This window comes from Musa acuminata, chromosome BXJ2-7, assembly GCF_036884655.1.
Source record: "Musa acuminata AAA Group cultivar baxijiao chromosome BXJ2-7, Cavendish_Baxijiao_AAA, whole genome shotgun sequence".
Taxonomy (NCBI): domain Eukaryota; kingdom Viridiplantae; phylum Streptophyta; class Magnoliopsida; order Zingiberales; family Musaceae; genus Musa; species Musa acuminata.
In genome coordinates, this window is record NC_088344.1 from 10885210 (window position 1) to 10899628 (window position 14419).

Consider the following 14419-nt stretch of genomic DNA (forward strand, 5'->3'; position numbering starts at 1 on the left):
AACACGATCGCAAACTCATTAATTGATTTCATCATCAAAATCTGAGATTTAACAATCTCCCCCTTTTTTATGATGTTAATCAATTGATGATAGAGTTTAATCTAAACTCTCCATATCGTTATATTGATAGAAACCTTGAATTCATAAAATCATGACTATTTCATCATTGCATGTATCATGAATATTGAAAGAACCAATTAATCATATTATTACATGTATTTTAAAATCATGAATATTTCATGTATAATCAAAATACACGCATGATCATCATCATCATAACTTCTCCCCCTTTGTCATCAACAAAAAGAAGAAGTGCAACTAGCAAGTTTTCAAGCTAGTAATTTAGCAAGATTTACATCACTTTAGAATATGAAAGCTAACAAGTTGGGAAGTGTTACTTCTCTTTGAAGTATGAAGGCTAACAAGTTTTACTTTTTTTTATAATTTGCAAGCTAGCAAATTTAGAGATGCGTAAGTTTAGCAATTCTTTACTTCTTGGACCATTATAAAAAAGAATGAAAGAATACAATGTTATAATTCTTTTAACTTTACTTTAATTTTAAAATCATGACAAAATGTATACAACCATAGGTATAAAGGAGTTGTACAAAAAAAATTATAATCATCAAGAAGTCAAGTGACATATTATATTTGGATACGTCAAATAGCGAAAAGAAGAAACATAGTAAACGATCATTCATAAAAAAAATTCTCAAGTTAAGATTCCGAGAAATCAAGAAAAACTATGATTCATATGGATAATTCTCCTCTTTACTAAATGGCAAAAAGAAACATAAGAGAATAAATACAAGATCTTGATTCATAAAAAAAATCTCAAGTATTAAATATCGAGAAATCAAGATCAATAAAAAACTTCTTTATGGTAGAAAGAAATATAAGAAAACTTGATTATGCATAAGAAATCTCAAGTCATCAAGATCATGATATAGATAAAACTCATTAAAATTCATATCATCAAAATCACTTTCATAGTTCAAAAGATTTAAAAAATAATAATATATTTAGATTGAAAAACTTGAAAAATTTTAGAAATAAAGATATTTTCAAAAGAGATGCATTCCCCCTTTTTTTAATTTTAATTTCAGCGATTAATTTCATACGAACATATCCTTGTTTTTTATACCAAATCCATTCATCATTGATTAAAACAGAAAATCAAAAAAATATCAAGATCAATAAATCATATATCACAAAAATCATCATGATAATTAGTGTAACACATAATTCCAAAACAGAATATTTCAAAGCATCATTACTTCAAATCCTCATGCATAATATAAAATCATCAAGCATGATACCAAACCTTTTAACATTTTCATTACATCGTTACAACATCAAGCATGATTTCATTGAACATAAAGTATATTTTATTAAAATTATTTTATTATCAATAGTTCTAATTCTAATGATTTTTTCTTTATTATTTTGGCTAGTGAATTTTGTGAAGTATTTTGGATCTCCGACCGTAAGTTTTGAGCATCCAGTATCAAAATTTTATTTTTGCTCCTAGCTTCGATTGTAAATATGTCTACAAGAAAGGTGAATTTTTTTTATGTACCCATTTGACTTTGGGTCTCTCATGCTTAAATATATCTATCTTGATTTTTAGCGTAGGATCATTTATGATTCTTTTAGGAATCTATACTTAATTGTGGCCATCATGCATTGAATTCGAGATGTGATATCCCTATATCAATACATACGAGTATTGAGTGATACCTTTGAATGTTGTGGGAGACGAGTAGGGTCACAGGTGATGATCAAGGTCGTAGACACGATGTGGAGCAATGCCACGAGAGAAGTCGTGGGGGTGGCATTGAGCATGGCCACATATGTATTGTTGAAGGATGATACAACATGAGCAGTAACAACAATGACTACAATAGAATGAAGCAATAGTAGTGGTGGTGGAAGTGATAACTATATCGAGTGAAGACGTCGGAAATTACCATGGCACGATGGTGGAAGTGATAGCTATATCGAGGATGGTGGCCCTCGTACAGTTATATTCTACTTCTCTATCCAACCCATGGCCATCAAACGTTTCATCTTTTCTAATGATCATATTATCATCGATGAAACTAAATTAAATAACATTGTTGGGGCTCTTCAATGTCTAACCTTCACTTGACCAGATATCACTTACGCTATCTTAGTGACACTTTTGGTCTTAGCATCTAAAGCTTATCTAAAAGATCTCTTACTCTTACTGGATTTTGTATTTATCTTGAAGGAAATTGTGTGGCTTGGACCTCAAAGAAGCAACCTATAATTGCTTGATTGAGCCCCAAAGCAAAATATCACGTGTGTTATCTCTTTTGTAACAATAGCATCCATTTCAAAAAGCCTTCATAACTCTTCCCAAGTATATTAAAGTTGATTATCGTTTTATCTGAGAAAAAGTTACTCGTCATGTCCTTTCATAAAATTCATTTCCTTTTCACTGTAAATTATAGATGTTTTTACTAAACCCTTATCCAAACTTTCTTTTTATTTTTGTACTTTTTTATTCAAGCTAATAGTTCACTCACTTTTACTCGCCAGCTTGAGGGGGCCCGAAGAAGCCAACACAATCTCGAGGAAGTCATCAGCAATTGGAATTCTTTTCATGCAGCACAAAAGAGACGTTAGGATTCTTTCCATGTAGCACAAAAATTATATTGAGGATCAATTAACAAGATGCTTGCCATGATTCAAGGGATTATTTCCTCCTTTGTTCATATTGCTTAGATGTAGTAATTTTTTAGTATTAGCAAATATCAATTCTCTTGTATATAAATACTTTTAGAGTGCCTTCAAAAAATAGATGTGAAAAAACAAAAACTTTTTCTTTTTCATTACTTGTGTCTTATCTTCATTGTTCCAATTTCACATTTCGACAGGTCTCACACCTTCGACGGACATCTAAAAGCTTGGAGGATCCTTCTCCCTGCTCCTGAGGGAATAGTCGTTGCTTCCAATGGCTTCTTGGGACTGCGTGGGGCATGGCAAACTAAGAACAGTCAAAAAGTCAAACCTGTAGGGATAAACTACTACTACTGGTCGACCGGTCAGCTAATACCAAAGGACAGAACACAGAACACGTCACTTCATTTCTTGTACTGTCACGATATCTTAACCAAAGTTTTGAGTATTATTTATGATGCATCATGCAAATATAGAACCAATTTTTGCTAGTGAAAGAGACCAACTTTGACTGTCATTTTATGAATTGAAATATTCAATGATTTCATCACACTTGCAATGCTAAGTTCATAATATATATCAAGTGCATGCACAAAGTGGCAACCCTTTCAACCGGAAAGATGATATCTTGCTGACTCGAAGAAAAACAATGTTTGAGATGTGCTTAGCTGCTTCTTCATCGATCTCTTCCAACATTTTATATTTCATGTGGCTTGCAATTCATGGTCAAATTACCATAGTCTATTAAATTTTTATATGGATCAATTAGTAATTAGTTACTTTTAGTATTTCGATCCCTATATTTTTAAAATTTATATTGATATCTCTATATAATATTTGATCTTATTTCTTCTTACTTAATAATAAACCGAAGTGAGATAAATCCTATGATATTTCTATCAATAAAATGGATAACGCGAGAAAAAAAAAGATTAAACGTTTCACTTTTATAAATATATAAATCTTAATATAGTTTTTGAAAGTATAAAGACTGAAATACTAAAGGTAATTAATTACAAGAATAATTTATAATTAGTAATGTGTTTGTATTTGTAAGCTTTTGGTAAAACAAATGAAATTATATTAAGTTTATGGACTTTCTGACTCCTACTAACTGCTAAATGATGTCCTCTAATTGCTAATCTTCCTTCATTATAGCTTCACAAAGAAGGTAGCACCCATGTAAACTTTCAGTGAAGGATTCAATCGAAATCTTTCCATGATTCTAGAACAGGGACCGAGTCAAAATCCTGTCATTGTTTGAAGTAGAACACAAAAGGTGAGGAGAAAAAAAAAAGATCAAAGGAGAAAATGTCCTCTTCTCTTCACAACCACAAAGAACTTTGTGGATGATTGCTCCTCCAACGAAGCAAGCTGAAAGCTCAGCCAATTCCGTCCAGGAACAACTTGACTATCTGCCTCGCTTGCCATCGATGATTCTGCAAGGATCAATTCACCAATACTGCCACCGAGTTAGACTAGTCATCAGTGACTGTATGAGAACGATCGATCGAGACGCAGTTCATATTAATAGAACCCAGAGACTAAAATAAAGCTCCACTGTAGATTGATGCTAATTACTGGGTCCAATAAGCTCTTCACCGTCAAGTTGGACTTCTGGCAAAAGAAAGGATTAGAGACTGCGTTGTCTTGACCGGTCAAGGAGAAATTTTGATCACGAGGTTAAGTATATGTCCAAAGATGAAGATTTGATTAGTTGCCAAGCATATATAGATTCAAGAAGAACAGTGGCGTTGAGTTTATCACCATCTCCATTGTTGGTCAAACTTGGGTGGTGCTGGTCAAAGATATCTCGTCACCCATGCATCGTTTGGTTGTCAAGTTTCAGAAGGGAAAAGCTAGTGATGAAGTGACTTCTCAGGCCATTTATTCATATAGAATGTTACAGTAAAACCTGTTTAATTGGAGAGCAGTGGATGCAGCTAAAAGCTGTTGAAATCTCACAAAAGGACTGAATAAAGAAAACCCTAACTCCTGACTAGATTGAGAAAGTTGGGCAGTCTTTCTCCATCAGCAAGCTTACAACAACACATGCACCTCTACAGTTCATTTCTAGATATAATTTGAATTTAAAATGAATTTATTTGACTAAGAAAAATGATCTCTATTCATTCTGAGTTTCAACTAACCTATTAAAAAGGCATTCTTATGTTTTTAGTCTCAAGGTCTGGTTGACATGATGCATCTCCCCATCCAAGTTTGTCTACCTTTTGTTTTCCTTGCAAAGACAAGGAGGTGTGTATCTTTCTTTGACTGCATGTGTGTTGCACAACATGCTATTTGATTTGACTGAGGACTCAAACCAAAGGCTTCCAAATGATGTGATCTTCCATGGACTTGATGTTATGGTCCCATGATCACCTTGATGGATTTTAAGATGATCCAATAAAGACACCTACATTTGTTCTTCGTTATTTGGCACTCAAAATCCCAGAGTTCTATTGCATGTTTACAATCGTAACTTGTGGTTCCAAAAACCTATATTTGCGTCTGATTAGAAGAACAAACATATTCGAAGGTACAATAGATATATGGAAGGTGGCTATTTCAAATAGATCGCAGTAAGAATCTTAGAACCGCATAAGCTAATGCAAATGATAGGGACCATACACAGTCAAAGTCATCTACATTACATCAAGCACGTGCATGTACGATTTCTTATCGCTGGCACTCTACCAGCGACAGCCTCCAATTATGTGTCCAACGCAGATCCAAGAAACGCTGAACAAACCCATTGTTACTATACCTAAGAAAAGTCTCATGACTCCCCCTTCACACCCACCAACTAAGCCAAGGATCGATGCCCTTGCATGCTTTGTTGTCCCTGCCAACGAAGATGCAGGTAATACACTCGATTAGTCTTCTCTGGACAAGTTTCAGTTCCTGTAAAACCCATACTCGAAGGACATGGTTTATTTGCACCACATATCTAAGTCACTTACACCACCAACAATTAACGATTCTAAATCTCCGACAATTAGCATTCCTTCGGGAGCCTACAGTAGAAAAGAACAAGATTACTGCGCATTTCTCTTGCTAGAGAGAGAGCGAGAGAGAGAGAGAGAGCTTTGCTAATTCCAGAATTTGTACCATTCTTCTGGACATGGCTCCATGGCTGCCGCCCACTCCGATTCCTTAAACATAGCCTCCCCCATCACTTCCTGCGACCAAAATCGTTCCCCTTCACTGCAAAGCCTTTCTTCCGGCTGTGCCGATCTCCTCCTCGTCGCACGCGGCCTCGCCAGTGCCACCTCGGCCACCGCCGAGTCCTTGCCGGTGAGCCGTTGGACTACGGACTTGAAGTTGGCCGAGTCCGTCTGCACGAATTGCGTCTCGATGACCGTCACCTTCACGCTCGCCGCCGGCGCTCGTTTGCATGACATCTTACGAGGCTTGAGGTCCCGGTGAGTCGAGGTAGGAGCAAACAATATATATATATATATATAGGAGGGAGATGGTTTGGCTGCGCTGTGATGTCTGTACGTGCATCAGGGTAGAAGGAGGTGGTGCACGAAAAGGTCAGAGATTACAGGAGGCGTCAAGCGACGATCGTTCTCCTCCCCGGTGGTCAACCAACGTGCGTCAGCGGACCGGAGTGGACCTGATCCAGTTGACCAAAGCCGCCGATTCACCATGTGACGTTCGATTGTTGGGACCCACCCTGACGACTCCGCAGATTGTCTACTTCTGACTTCTGAGATGGACGAGGGCACGTGGCAGATGTGAGTCGCCCGTGAGAACACATCATGGGACGTCGCCCCTGAAAGTTACGGCGACCCACACAACTGAGGGAAGTAATCAATTTTTTCGAGAGGGTGACTCGACAAGGTGAGAACTCGCCTGGTGGGAGTTGGTTAAGTTCGATGCTAAAAGAGACAGGTCGCGCCGCGACTAAGTAGCCCCCACGTGATGAATTATTTGCGGTGTGGACAGCTCAACAACTATCGTGGCCAAGGCAGCATCGAGGACAAATATCGAGGTGGTAGCCACTCATTGGTCTATGATGCGGGACCCTCTGATATGTGGCTCAAGACTGAGCCGGGTCAGCCGATACCAAATACGACCCAAATCTTGACCATATAAACCCACCAAATCTGACGCAAATCTCAAATTTTACTGTGTGTCTCACTCGATTACTTGGCATCATCACCATCGTCCTCGTCAACCGTTGATATAAAATACAAATTAAATTTTATAAATAATTATGTGAAAAAAATTTAAGATAATTTGTTACGATCAAAAGTCCTTACAAGTGTCGACATGATATTGTTATAATACAATATGATGAATCAGCCATAGACATTACCTTGAAGGCTTATCCAACTATATACCACCTAGGATAGCTTCAAGGTATTGTGCTGATTACTACTGTTTTACATCACTCCGTGGAGTTATAAAACCCTTAAAATGATTGTATGGATGATTTATTTTTAGATAGTCTTACCTATGCGCAATGATTGTACAATCTACGTTTGTTTATAAGACTTAGACAATTGTAAAAGCTATACAATTGTCTACTATTCTTCTCTTATTGTGAGTGTAACCTAAGCGAAGACCAAGGTATTAAAATTCTATGATTGTTCCTACTCCAAAATAGAAATGTCAACTAGGAAGAACAATGAGTGTTTCACATAATTTCTTATTTAAATGGGACGAAAATTCATTGGTTCTTCATATACAATTAATTAATTAATTTTAACTTTTTAATTAATAATATCAAATTTTATACCTAACAATAATAATATTTATACATATTATATATCATAATAATATATAAATATAAATATAAATATAATCATAATTATAGAATTAATAATAAATAAAAATAATTCGGGATGGAGAATGCTCTATCCATGCTGACTCTATAATCATCCATAATAAAAAATTTATTTATTTCCCCCTCCCTTCCCGGTCGGGGCAGGCCCACGGTACCCGTACGATGTGAAGGTCTCCGCCGAAGACCTCTCTCTCGTCGGCACAGTTGCAACAATGAACTCTTGGCAAAGTTGAACGCCGGTCCATCGCTAGAGAGATACGATTGAGGGGATTCGGAGGTGCATGTGAGACAGCAATGTTGATGAATGGGGAATAGGAGCAGGAAGAATGCAAATGGGATGTGGCACGAGAGCTACACATTCTCCAATTCCCTCTATCTTTGTCCACTTCACTTCCTCTTGACTGCCCATCGAGGAGGCCATTCTTTTGTCCGGTTTCCCGTTAAGCACACAACATTGTTTGCATAACCCCATCATCTTTGACTGTCAGATTGAACACTACATTGTTTGCATATAGAGTTGCTTTGATTGCTAGCTTGTTGGTATACTGTTTAGCGTATACCTCTCTCTCTCTCTCTCTCTCTCTCTCTCTCTCTCTCTCTCTCTCTGTCTCATTATATCTTTGCTACCGAATCGCTGAAACTTTCATGGACTTTGATGCCATGCAGACAAGTGTAGTGTTGGATCCGTGCCTCAGAGTGAATGGTACTTCCTTCGTTAGTATCCCAGCGCATCTTCCGCAGCTGCTAAGCTCTGAATCCTTCCGTCTGTGCTAGTCAACGCATCGTTGACGATGCCAAACAATGTAGGTATAATTATATTTCATCAAAGTCAAAAGACAGAATATAGAAACTGTTTAGCAAACATTGTTAAAAAGTGTCAAATGTCAAACTAAGACAAGAAATTATGCTGGGTTTGTCTATGTCAAAAGTGTCATAGCAGCCATTTCTTCTGCGCTCGCCGCTGCTTGTTTGGAGCCGTCATAATATGCAAGTTATTTCATTTTTTATGTAATACCATTGTGTACACCAAACAACATTTATTATGTTGGCAAAAGAAGGGTGGATGTAAAATAGAAAAATATTATATTAAAATAATCCATTAAAGTAAAATGAATAATCTCTTAAAATATTGATAATTATTTATATTTATATAATATTAATAATAAAACCGTAAGTCATAATCATTTGAGACCAACTAAAACGATCTTTTATCATTATTAAGATATATAAAAATTATATATTTAATAAAATTTAAAATACTAAATTTATTTAAAAAATAAAAAAATTTATATAATCAAAATGATATCACGTTATTCACGAATAAAAATATTTTTTTAATCATTTTTAGTAATTCTATACATCCATATCAATATTCAATAGCATAAATTATATATATTAATTATTTTTATCTATTCATATAATAATATTAATATAATAATTATTATATATTTTTAAAATTTTAAATATATCCAACGATCACACAAAAACTCCTGATATAGCCCATCATCTTAATAGTATCTTCATCCATCTCTTTAAATAATTATCCATATTTATAGCTAGTAAAAAATACCTATGGAAGTGTTCCAAGTTGTTTGCCGTGCAATAGTATACTCTCTTTAGCTAAAGCATCCACAATATTCAATTAGCTGCTACATCAACACGAGATGCACATGATATGACACCTGTATGCACCAAACGCACAACCACAGCCAGAAGAGTACAACAATTCAACTCGTAAAACATATCACGGGGAGGTGGCAAAGTAAATTGAGTTGTTCAGTTCCGATGAATTACTGACGAGAACTCCACCTTATTGCTGAAAGGTCGAAAGCGACCCACTCCTTCGCAATCTACTGGGTCCTGCAATTGACATTAAGCATCAAAGACCAATTCACACAGCATCAGGCAAAAATTGAGGGTTGCTAATAAGGATAAGGAGAGGTATATGATACCACAACTAATTCCTGAGCCAATGTAAGGGTGAGAGGGAGTTTACAACTTCGGTCTGGCACACAGCTTTGTCCTAAGCTCCGCTACCACGGCGTCAATGAACTGTTCGGTGCTCAGATACTTATCTCGAGTAACCCTGAGTTCACAATTGAGATTGTTGAATTAGATTATGAATGAAGTAGTCCAACAGTTACGGCAATTACGACAAGTGTTGGAAGTACTTGGGTCCATGAACGAGGAGAGCAAGATCTTTGGTCATCATCCCAGACTCCACGGTTCCAATGCAAGCTGCCTCAAGCTTTTGAGTGAAATCGAGCAATCTTGCATTATTATCTAGCTTTGCCCTGTTTGGACATCACCTACATTTTGTTAGAGAGACTTCACAGACAACACAACTGCTAGTGAAGCAGACAAAATACAGGACAGATTAAAAGTGACGTTCATTATGACTAATAAGAACAAAACAAAATAAGTGGAAAATTAGCTAGTGACTGTAATACTGATGCTGCTGCTGAACACAATAATACTGATGAACAATGTTAAAGTGGTTCCACGAAATTGTGAGAAATCATGCAGAATTAATGCTTTGTGTGATCCCAAAGACAGTGCTCATCTCAATATAGAAAAAGTTGTTCCATACCTGTGTGCAAGCCCTCGGGTCCATGCAAAAATTGAAGCAATGCTGTTTGTGCTAGTTTCTCCTCCTTTTTGGTGAACCCGATAGTGACGAGTAACAGTGCCATGCGCAGCTTCTGCTTCAATGGTTTTCCCATCAGGGCACATCTGAACAAGATACAAATCCCCAATTTATGGTTTAACTTTTGATTAATAATAGATATCTGTTTCTATTTTCTAAATCCAGAACATTCTAACTTTTGTTGACTGTACTAAGTACTAATTCAAATCCATCTGTTCTATGGAACATTTAGATTATTAAACAACCAGCTACTACTATACCAGCACTGACGTCATCAACCCAAGGGACCCAAAACCTGCAGAAAAGTAATGAAGTTTATCCTCATATTAGAAAACAATGAACCTCCAGTGGTCAATTATGCCATAAGTCATAGAATTGGTTAGGACTCTTTTCACAAAACCATAATAGGAATTTTTTTTTATAAAAAAGTTGGTCTTCTCACCTTGAGCTAAGAAATCACTTTGCACATCTCCATCATAGTTCTTACAAGCCCACACATATCCACCTTCGCTCTTAAGTGCATAAGCAACCATATCATCTATCAATCGGTGCTCATACCTGGAAAAGATGGCCAGGGTGAACACCAAAGATGATGGATGACCAAGTCAATTGGTATAACTTACCATATTCCTGCAGCCTCAAATTTGGATTTCCATTGAGTCTCATACACCTCCTGGAATATGTCCTTAAACCTGCAGTCAAGATAATGTTTCAATCCAGAAAATGCTTACAACATAAACACTTTAATCTAACGTCACAGACATCACAATGTTATAGGCGCAAGGAGCCATACCTTCCATCATACTTCTTGAGAATTGTGTTTTTAGTGCTAAGGTAAAGTGGCCACCTTTTCTGGTAGGCTGTGTTCATTGAAGCCTCAGCGAAAGAACGAATCGACTATAAAGCACATAATAATAACCAATAATTAAAATCAGAAAATAGCTTCTAGTTCATGTTCCAGCATATAAAGATGCATAACTACCATCAATTACCTCATCAGTATTATACATAGACAACGCCACACCACCAGCACCTGTGAATTTGAACACTTCTAGCTCGACTTGCTCTTCTTTTCCCTCTGGGAATTCAGTCATTGAAAAACAGAAAAGAACTCATTAAATTTGCAAGTAGTACAAAAATAACTAACCAATGTAAGATGTCGTACAAAGAGTAAAGATTATAAATATATACTAATAATAGATGGGCACATCTTCTATTTGGATGGTTAAATCATTACTTAAATTTTCATGCCTGGATAAGAAGTAATTTCTGAAAGGAGTTGTTTGTAGATTTTGCTGCAGTTGATACATATTCTGGAGATGTTATTACATATTCAGTTTTTCCTCATTGGCTACTCATGCAAAGCTGCACAAAACTGCGGCTAGGTTGGTTGGTTGGTTGGGACTAAACTAGGCAGCAGCCTTGGGTGAAAGCAGAAAAAACCAAGCACATAAATACAACATGAAACTAAAAGGAGAAACAAAGTGACAGCCACTTTGATGCTGAGTTATACCTAGCAAGTTTGATATACATGCCGGATATATAGCATGGATTACTGAAAATCCTACTTATCACAGTCTTATTAAACATGAATGTCAGATGCACTTACCAAACAACAATTTTAGCTTCCCAGGTCCTTTAATAACTGTGTCTGTGGCTCGGTATTGATCACCAAAAGCATGCCTTCCAATGCATATTGGCTTTGTCCATCCTAACAACATGATACATAAGGTAAAAGAGGGTGAAGGAAAGAAACAGAAGAGTTAAGGACAGGGTTGAGAAAGAAGTATTTTCATATAGTGAGAGTATAAAATGTCATTTTCGGATTACCTGACACAAGCCTTGGTATGTTTCTACAGATAATTGGCTCTCTAAATACAGTGCCTTGGAAAATGAGAAAGGGGTAAGAAAAGTTAAATGAAATTGAATGCTTGTTACAACTACAGTGGAAATTGAGCTTCCAACAACTAAGTCAGCATACCATTCAAAATGTTTCTGATTGTTCCATTTGGACTCTTCCACATTGCTTTGAGGTTGAACTCCTTGACACGACCTTCATCTGAAAGATATAGATTGTGGTGCAGAACAATAATCAATATGCATACATCATCAAAAATCAACGTCACATAGTATATCAGTTTACACAGAAAACACCCTCTGAACCATTTCCAACTATACCTGGTGTTATTGTTGCACATTTTACTGCCACATTATATCTGCAATCACAAATAACAGTTTAAGTAGAGACTACAGGACAAATAGCTTCAACATGCCATAAGAATGATGCAAAATGGCATTAGTAATATATCTAAATTTCAAGAAAAAGATAGAATGTCACTATAATTAAACAGAAGTGACTAGAAGTGCAACTCTAATCTTTGCCAAAGGAAGCGGAACAGAGAATAAAGCTACTGTTAGTGTCAACCATGAGAAGAGGCATTTAGGACTCTACTAGAATGTTTGAATTAGAAACTCAGTAGGCAATAAATAATAGCATTACATTGCTGCATTATTATGATTTAAATACAAGTAGGGTTACAGAGTCAACAAAAATAGCTCCAATTTTAAGAAAATGATGCTTACTTCAAAGTAGCTTCCGCACTTTCAATTGTAACTCTATCATCTGTGGCATCCCGATTTGGAAGGCCTAGGTCAAAGTACTTTATGTCCAAATCCAAAAATGGGAAAATAAGCTGCATATATCATCAAAGCATTAAATTCAGATAGGTGTGACCAAAACCAACAATAGTAATAATAATACATCATGTGATTATCGGATTGAGAAAAAAGTGGAAATGGTCAGCTAGAAGAGAAGTAGTTGTTCACCTTATCCTTGATTGATCTCCAAATTACCCTAGTCATTTCATCTCCTGCAGCAGAGAACACATTGGAGATAGTCAACAAGAAGAGAGCTTCAAAGAATCTAGAAAATTTTTAAAAATAAACATCAGAGAAATCTTGTGTGCAAATTGCACAAATAGAAACGATTTTGTTGTCCAAAAATCACTTTGCTACTAATTATTTGAACAAAAAAAATACTCCATCTTGAAAAATTAGATCACTCGATTTTGGTTAATTTGATTGACATGTGAACTCTCATTGTTGCCAACCGTGGATCATCCTGGGTGGCATGGATTGCCATTTCAAAAACACAACCATACATATCATAACTCAATGGGCATATTGACAAATATTACCAATAGAATCCAACCCTATCAGCATATATCAAACTTAACCCTTGCATGCTTGCCATATATATAGAATTCATCATCAGATTCTTATAAAGATATAGCGATTAGTGTTACAATTATTTCTCCTTTTTCAATTAAGACTGAAATTAGTTCAAGTTGGCTATATTAAAAAGAAAAATTACAAAGCAAAGAATTGGTCCCTTGAAATCATTCCAATCCATGAGCAATATATCCGTAATATATAAAAAGTTCTTTGTAGGATTTAAAAAAAGGGCATCATATGGGCAAATGATAGACGAAATCGCAGATCTACTACAACAAGCACGCAATATTCTCAATGACATACAAATCCGGGATCAATAAATATGACAACTAAGTCCTTAAATGGAGAATATAATAACTAGCAAAAGAATTCCACCCTTTGACAAGCATCACAAAAACTCTAATAGCTACTTCCGTGAGCGATCATGGAACAACAAAAGGGGAAAGCCCGGGATTATTAGAGGAGACGGATGGAGGGTTCTGCTCACCGTCCATCTCGACGATTGGGTTCGCAACCTTGATCTTCTGGAACGCCATGTCCGCTTGGGCGAACAGCTCTAGAGGAGCAGCGCGGCTAGGTGACGACAGGGGGACGGTAAGCTATCGGAGATGGCTATATATTTGTGCCGAATCACAGCTTTGAACCGTCACAGGTGACGTCACTTTCCCCCAAATAAATAAAAAATAAATATATATATATATATATATATTTTTTTTTTTGGTGGGGTCATTAAATCATAATTTTGGTCGTGGAATTTAGATTCCAAGTACAAAGTATCTTTTGTAATTAAATAAAAAATATTAAGAGAACCTTTTTATCTTTCCCACTTTTATTTTTCTCTTCTTATTCATTATATATTCTTCCTAGGATATCTAATAAATAAGAATGTAAAGTGAAAAAAAATATGGTTTTAATTAAGAGTTAATTACATATTATCTTCTGTAGTTAAACCTCATTAGTATTTCGGTTCTTAGTCTTAAAATTTTATATTGGAATCTCTATAGTTTTAAAAATAAAATATATATGTATATTTA

General features: G+C 35.9%; 1 protein-coding gene across 1 annotated transcript; it reads right to left on the reverse strand.

The window, feature by feature from the left end:
* Positions 1 to 9083: 9083 nt before the first annotated feature.
* On the reverse strand, positions 9084 to 13979 carry LOC103991634 (cytosolic isocitrate dehydrogenase [NADP]). Its single transcript, XM_009411139.3, has 16 exons — positions 13873 to 13979; positions 12978 to 13021; positions 12735 to 12844; positions 12330 to 12367; positions 12133 to 12210; positions 11982 to 12035; positions 11761 to 11862; positions 11144 to 11229; positions 10945 to 11048; positions 10775 to 10843; positions 10594 to 10709; positions 10412 to 10446; positions 10095 to 10237; positions 9676 to 9798; positions 9457 to 9590; positions 9084 to 9364 (listed from the first exon to the last, which is right to left on the reverse strand). Exons 1-15 carry the CDS (start codon positions 13919 to 13921, stop codon positions 9497 to 9499), a joined length of 1245 nt encoding a protein of 414 aa, XP_009409414.2. The 5' UTR covers positions 13922 to 13979; the 3' UTR covers positions 9084 to 9364; positions 9457 to 9496.
* Positions 13980 to 14419: the final 440 nt, after the last annotated feature.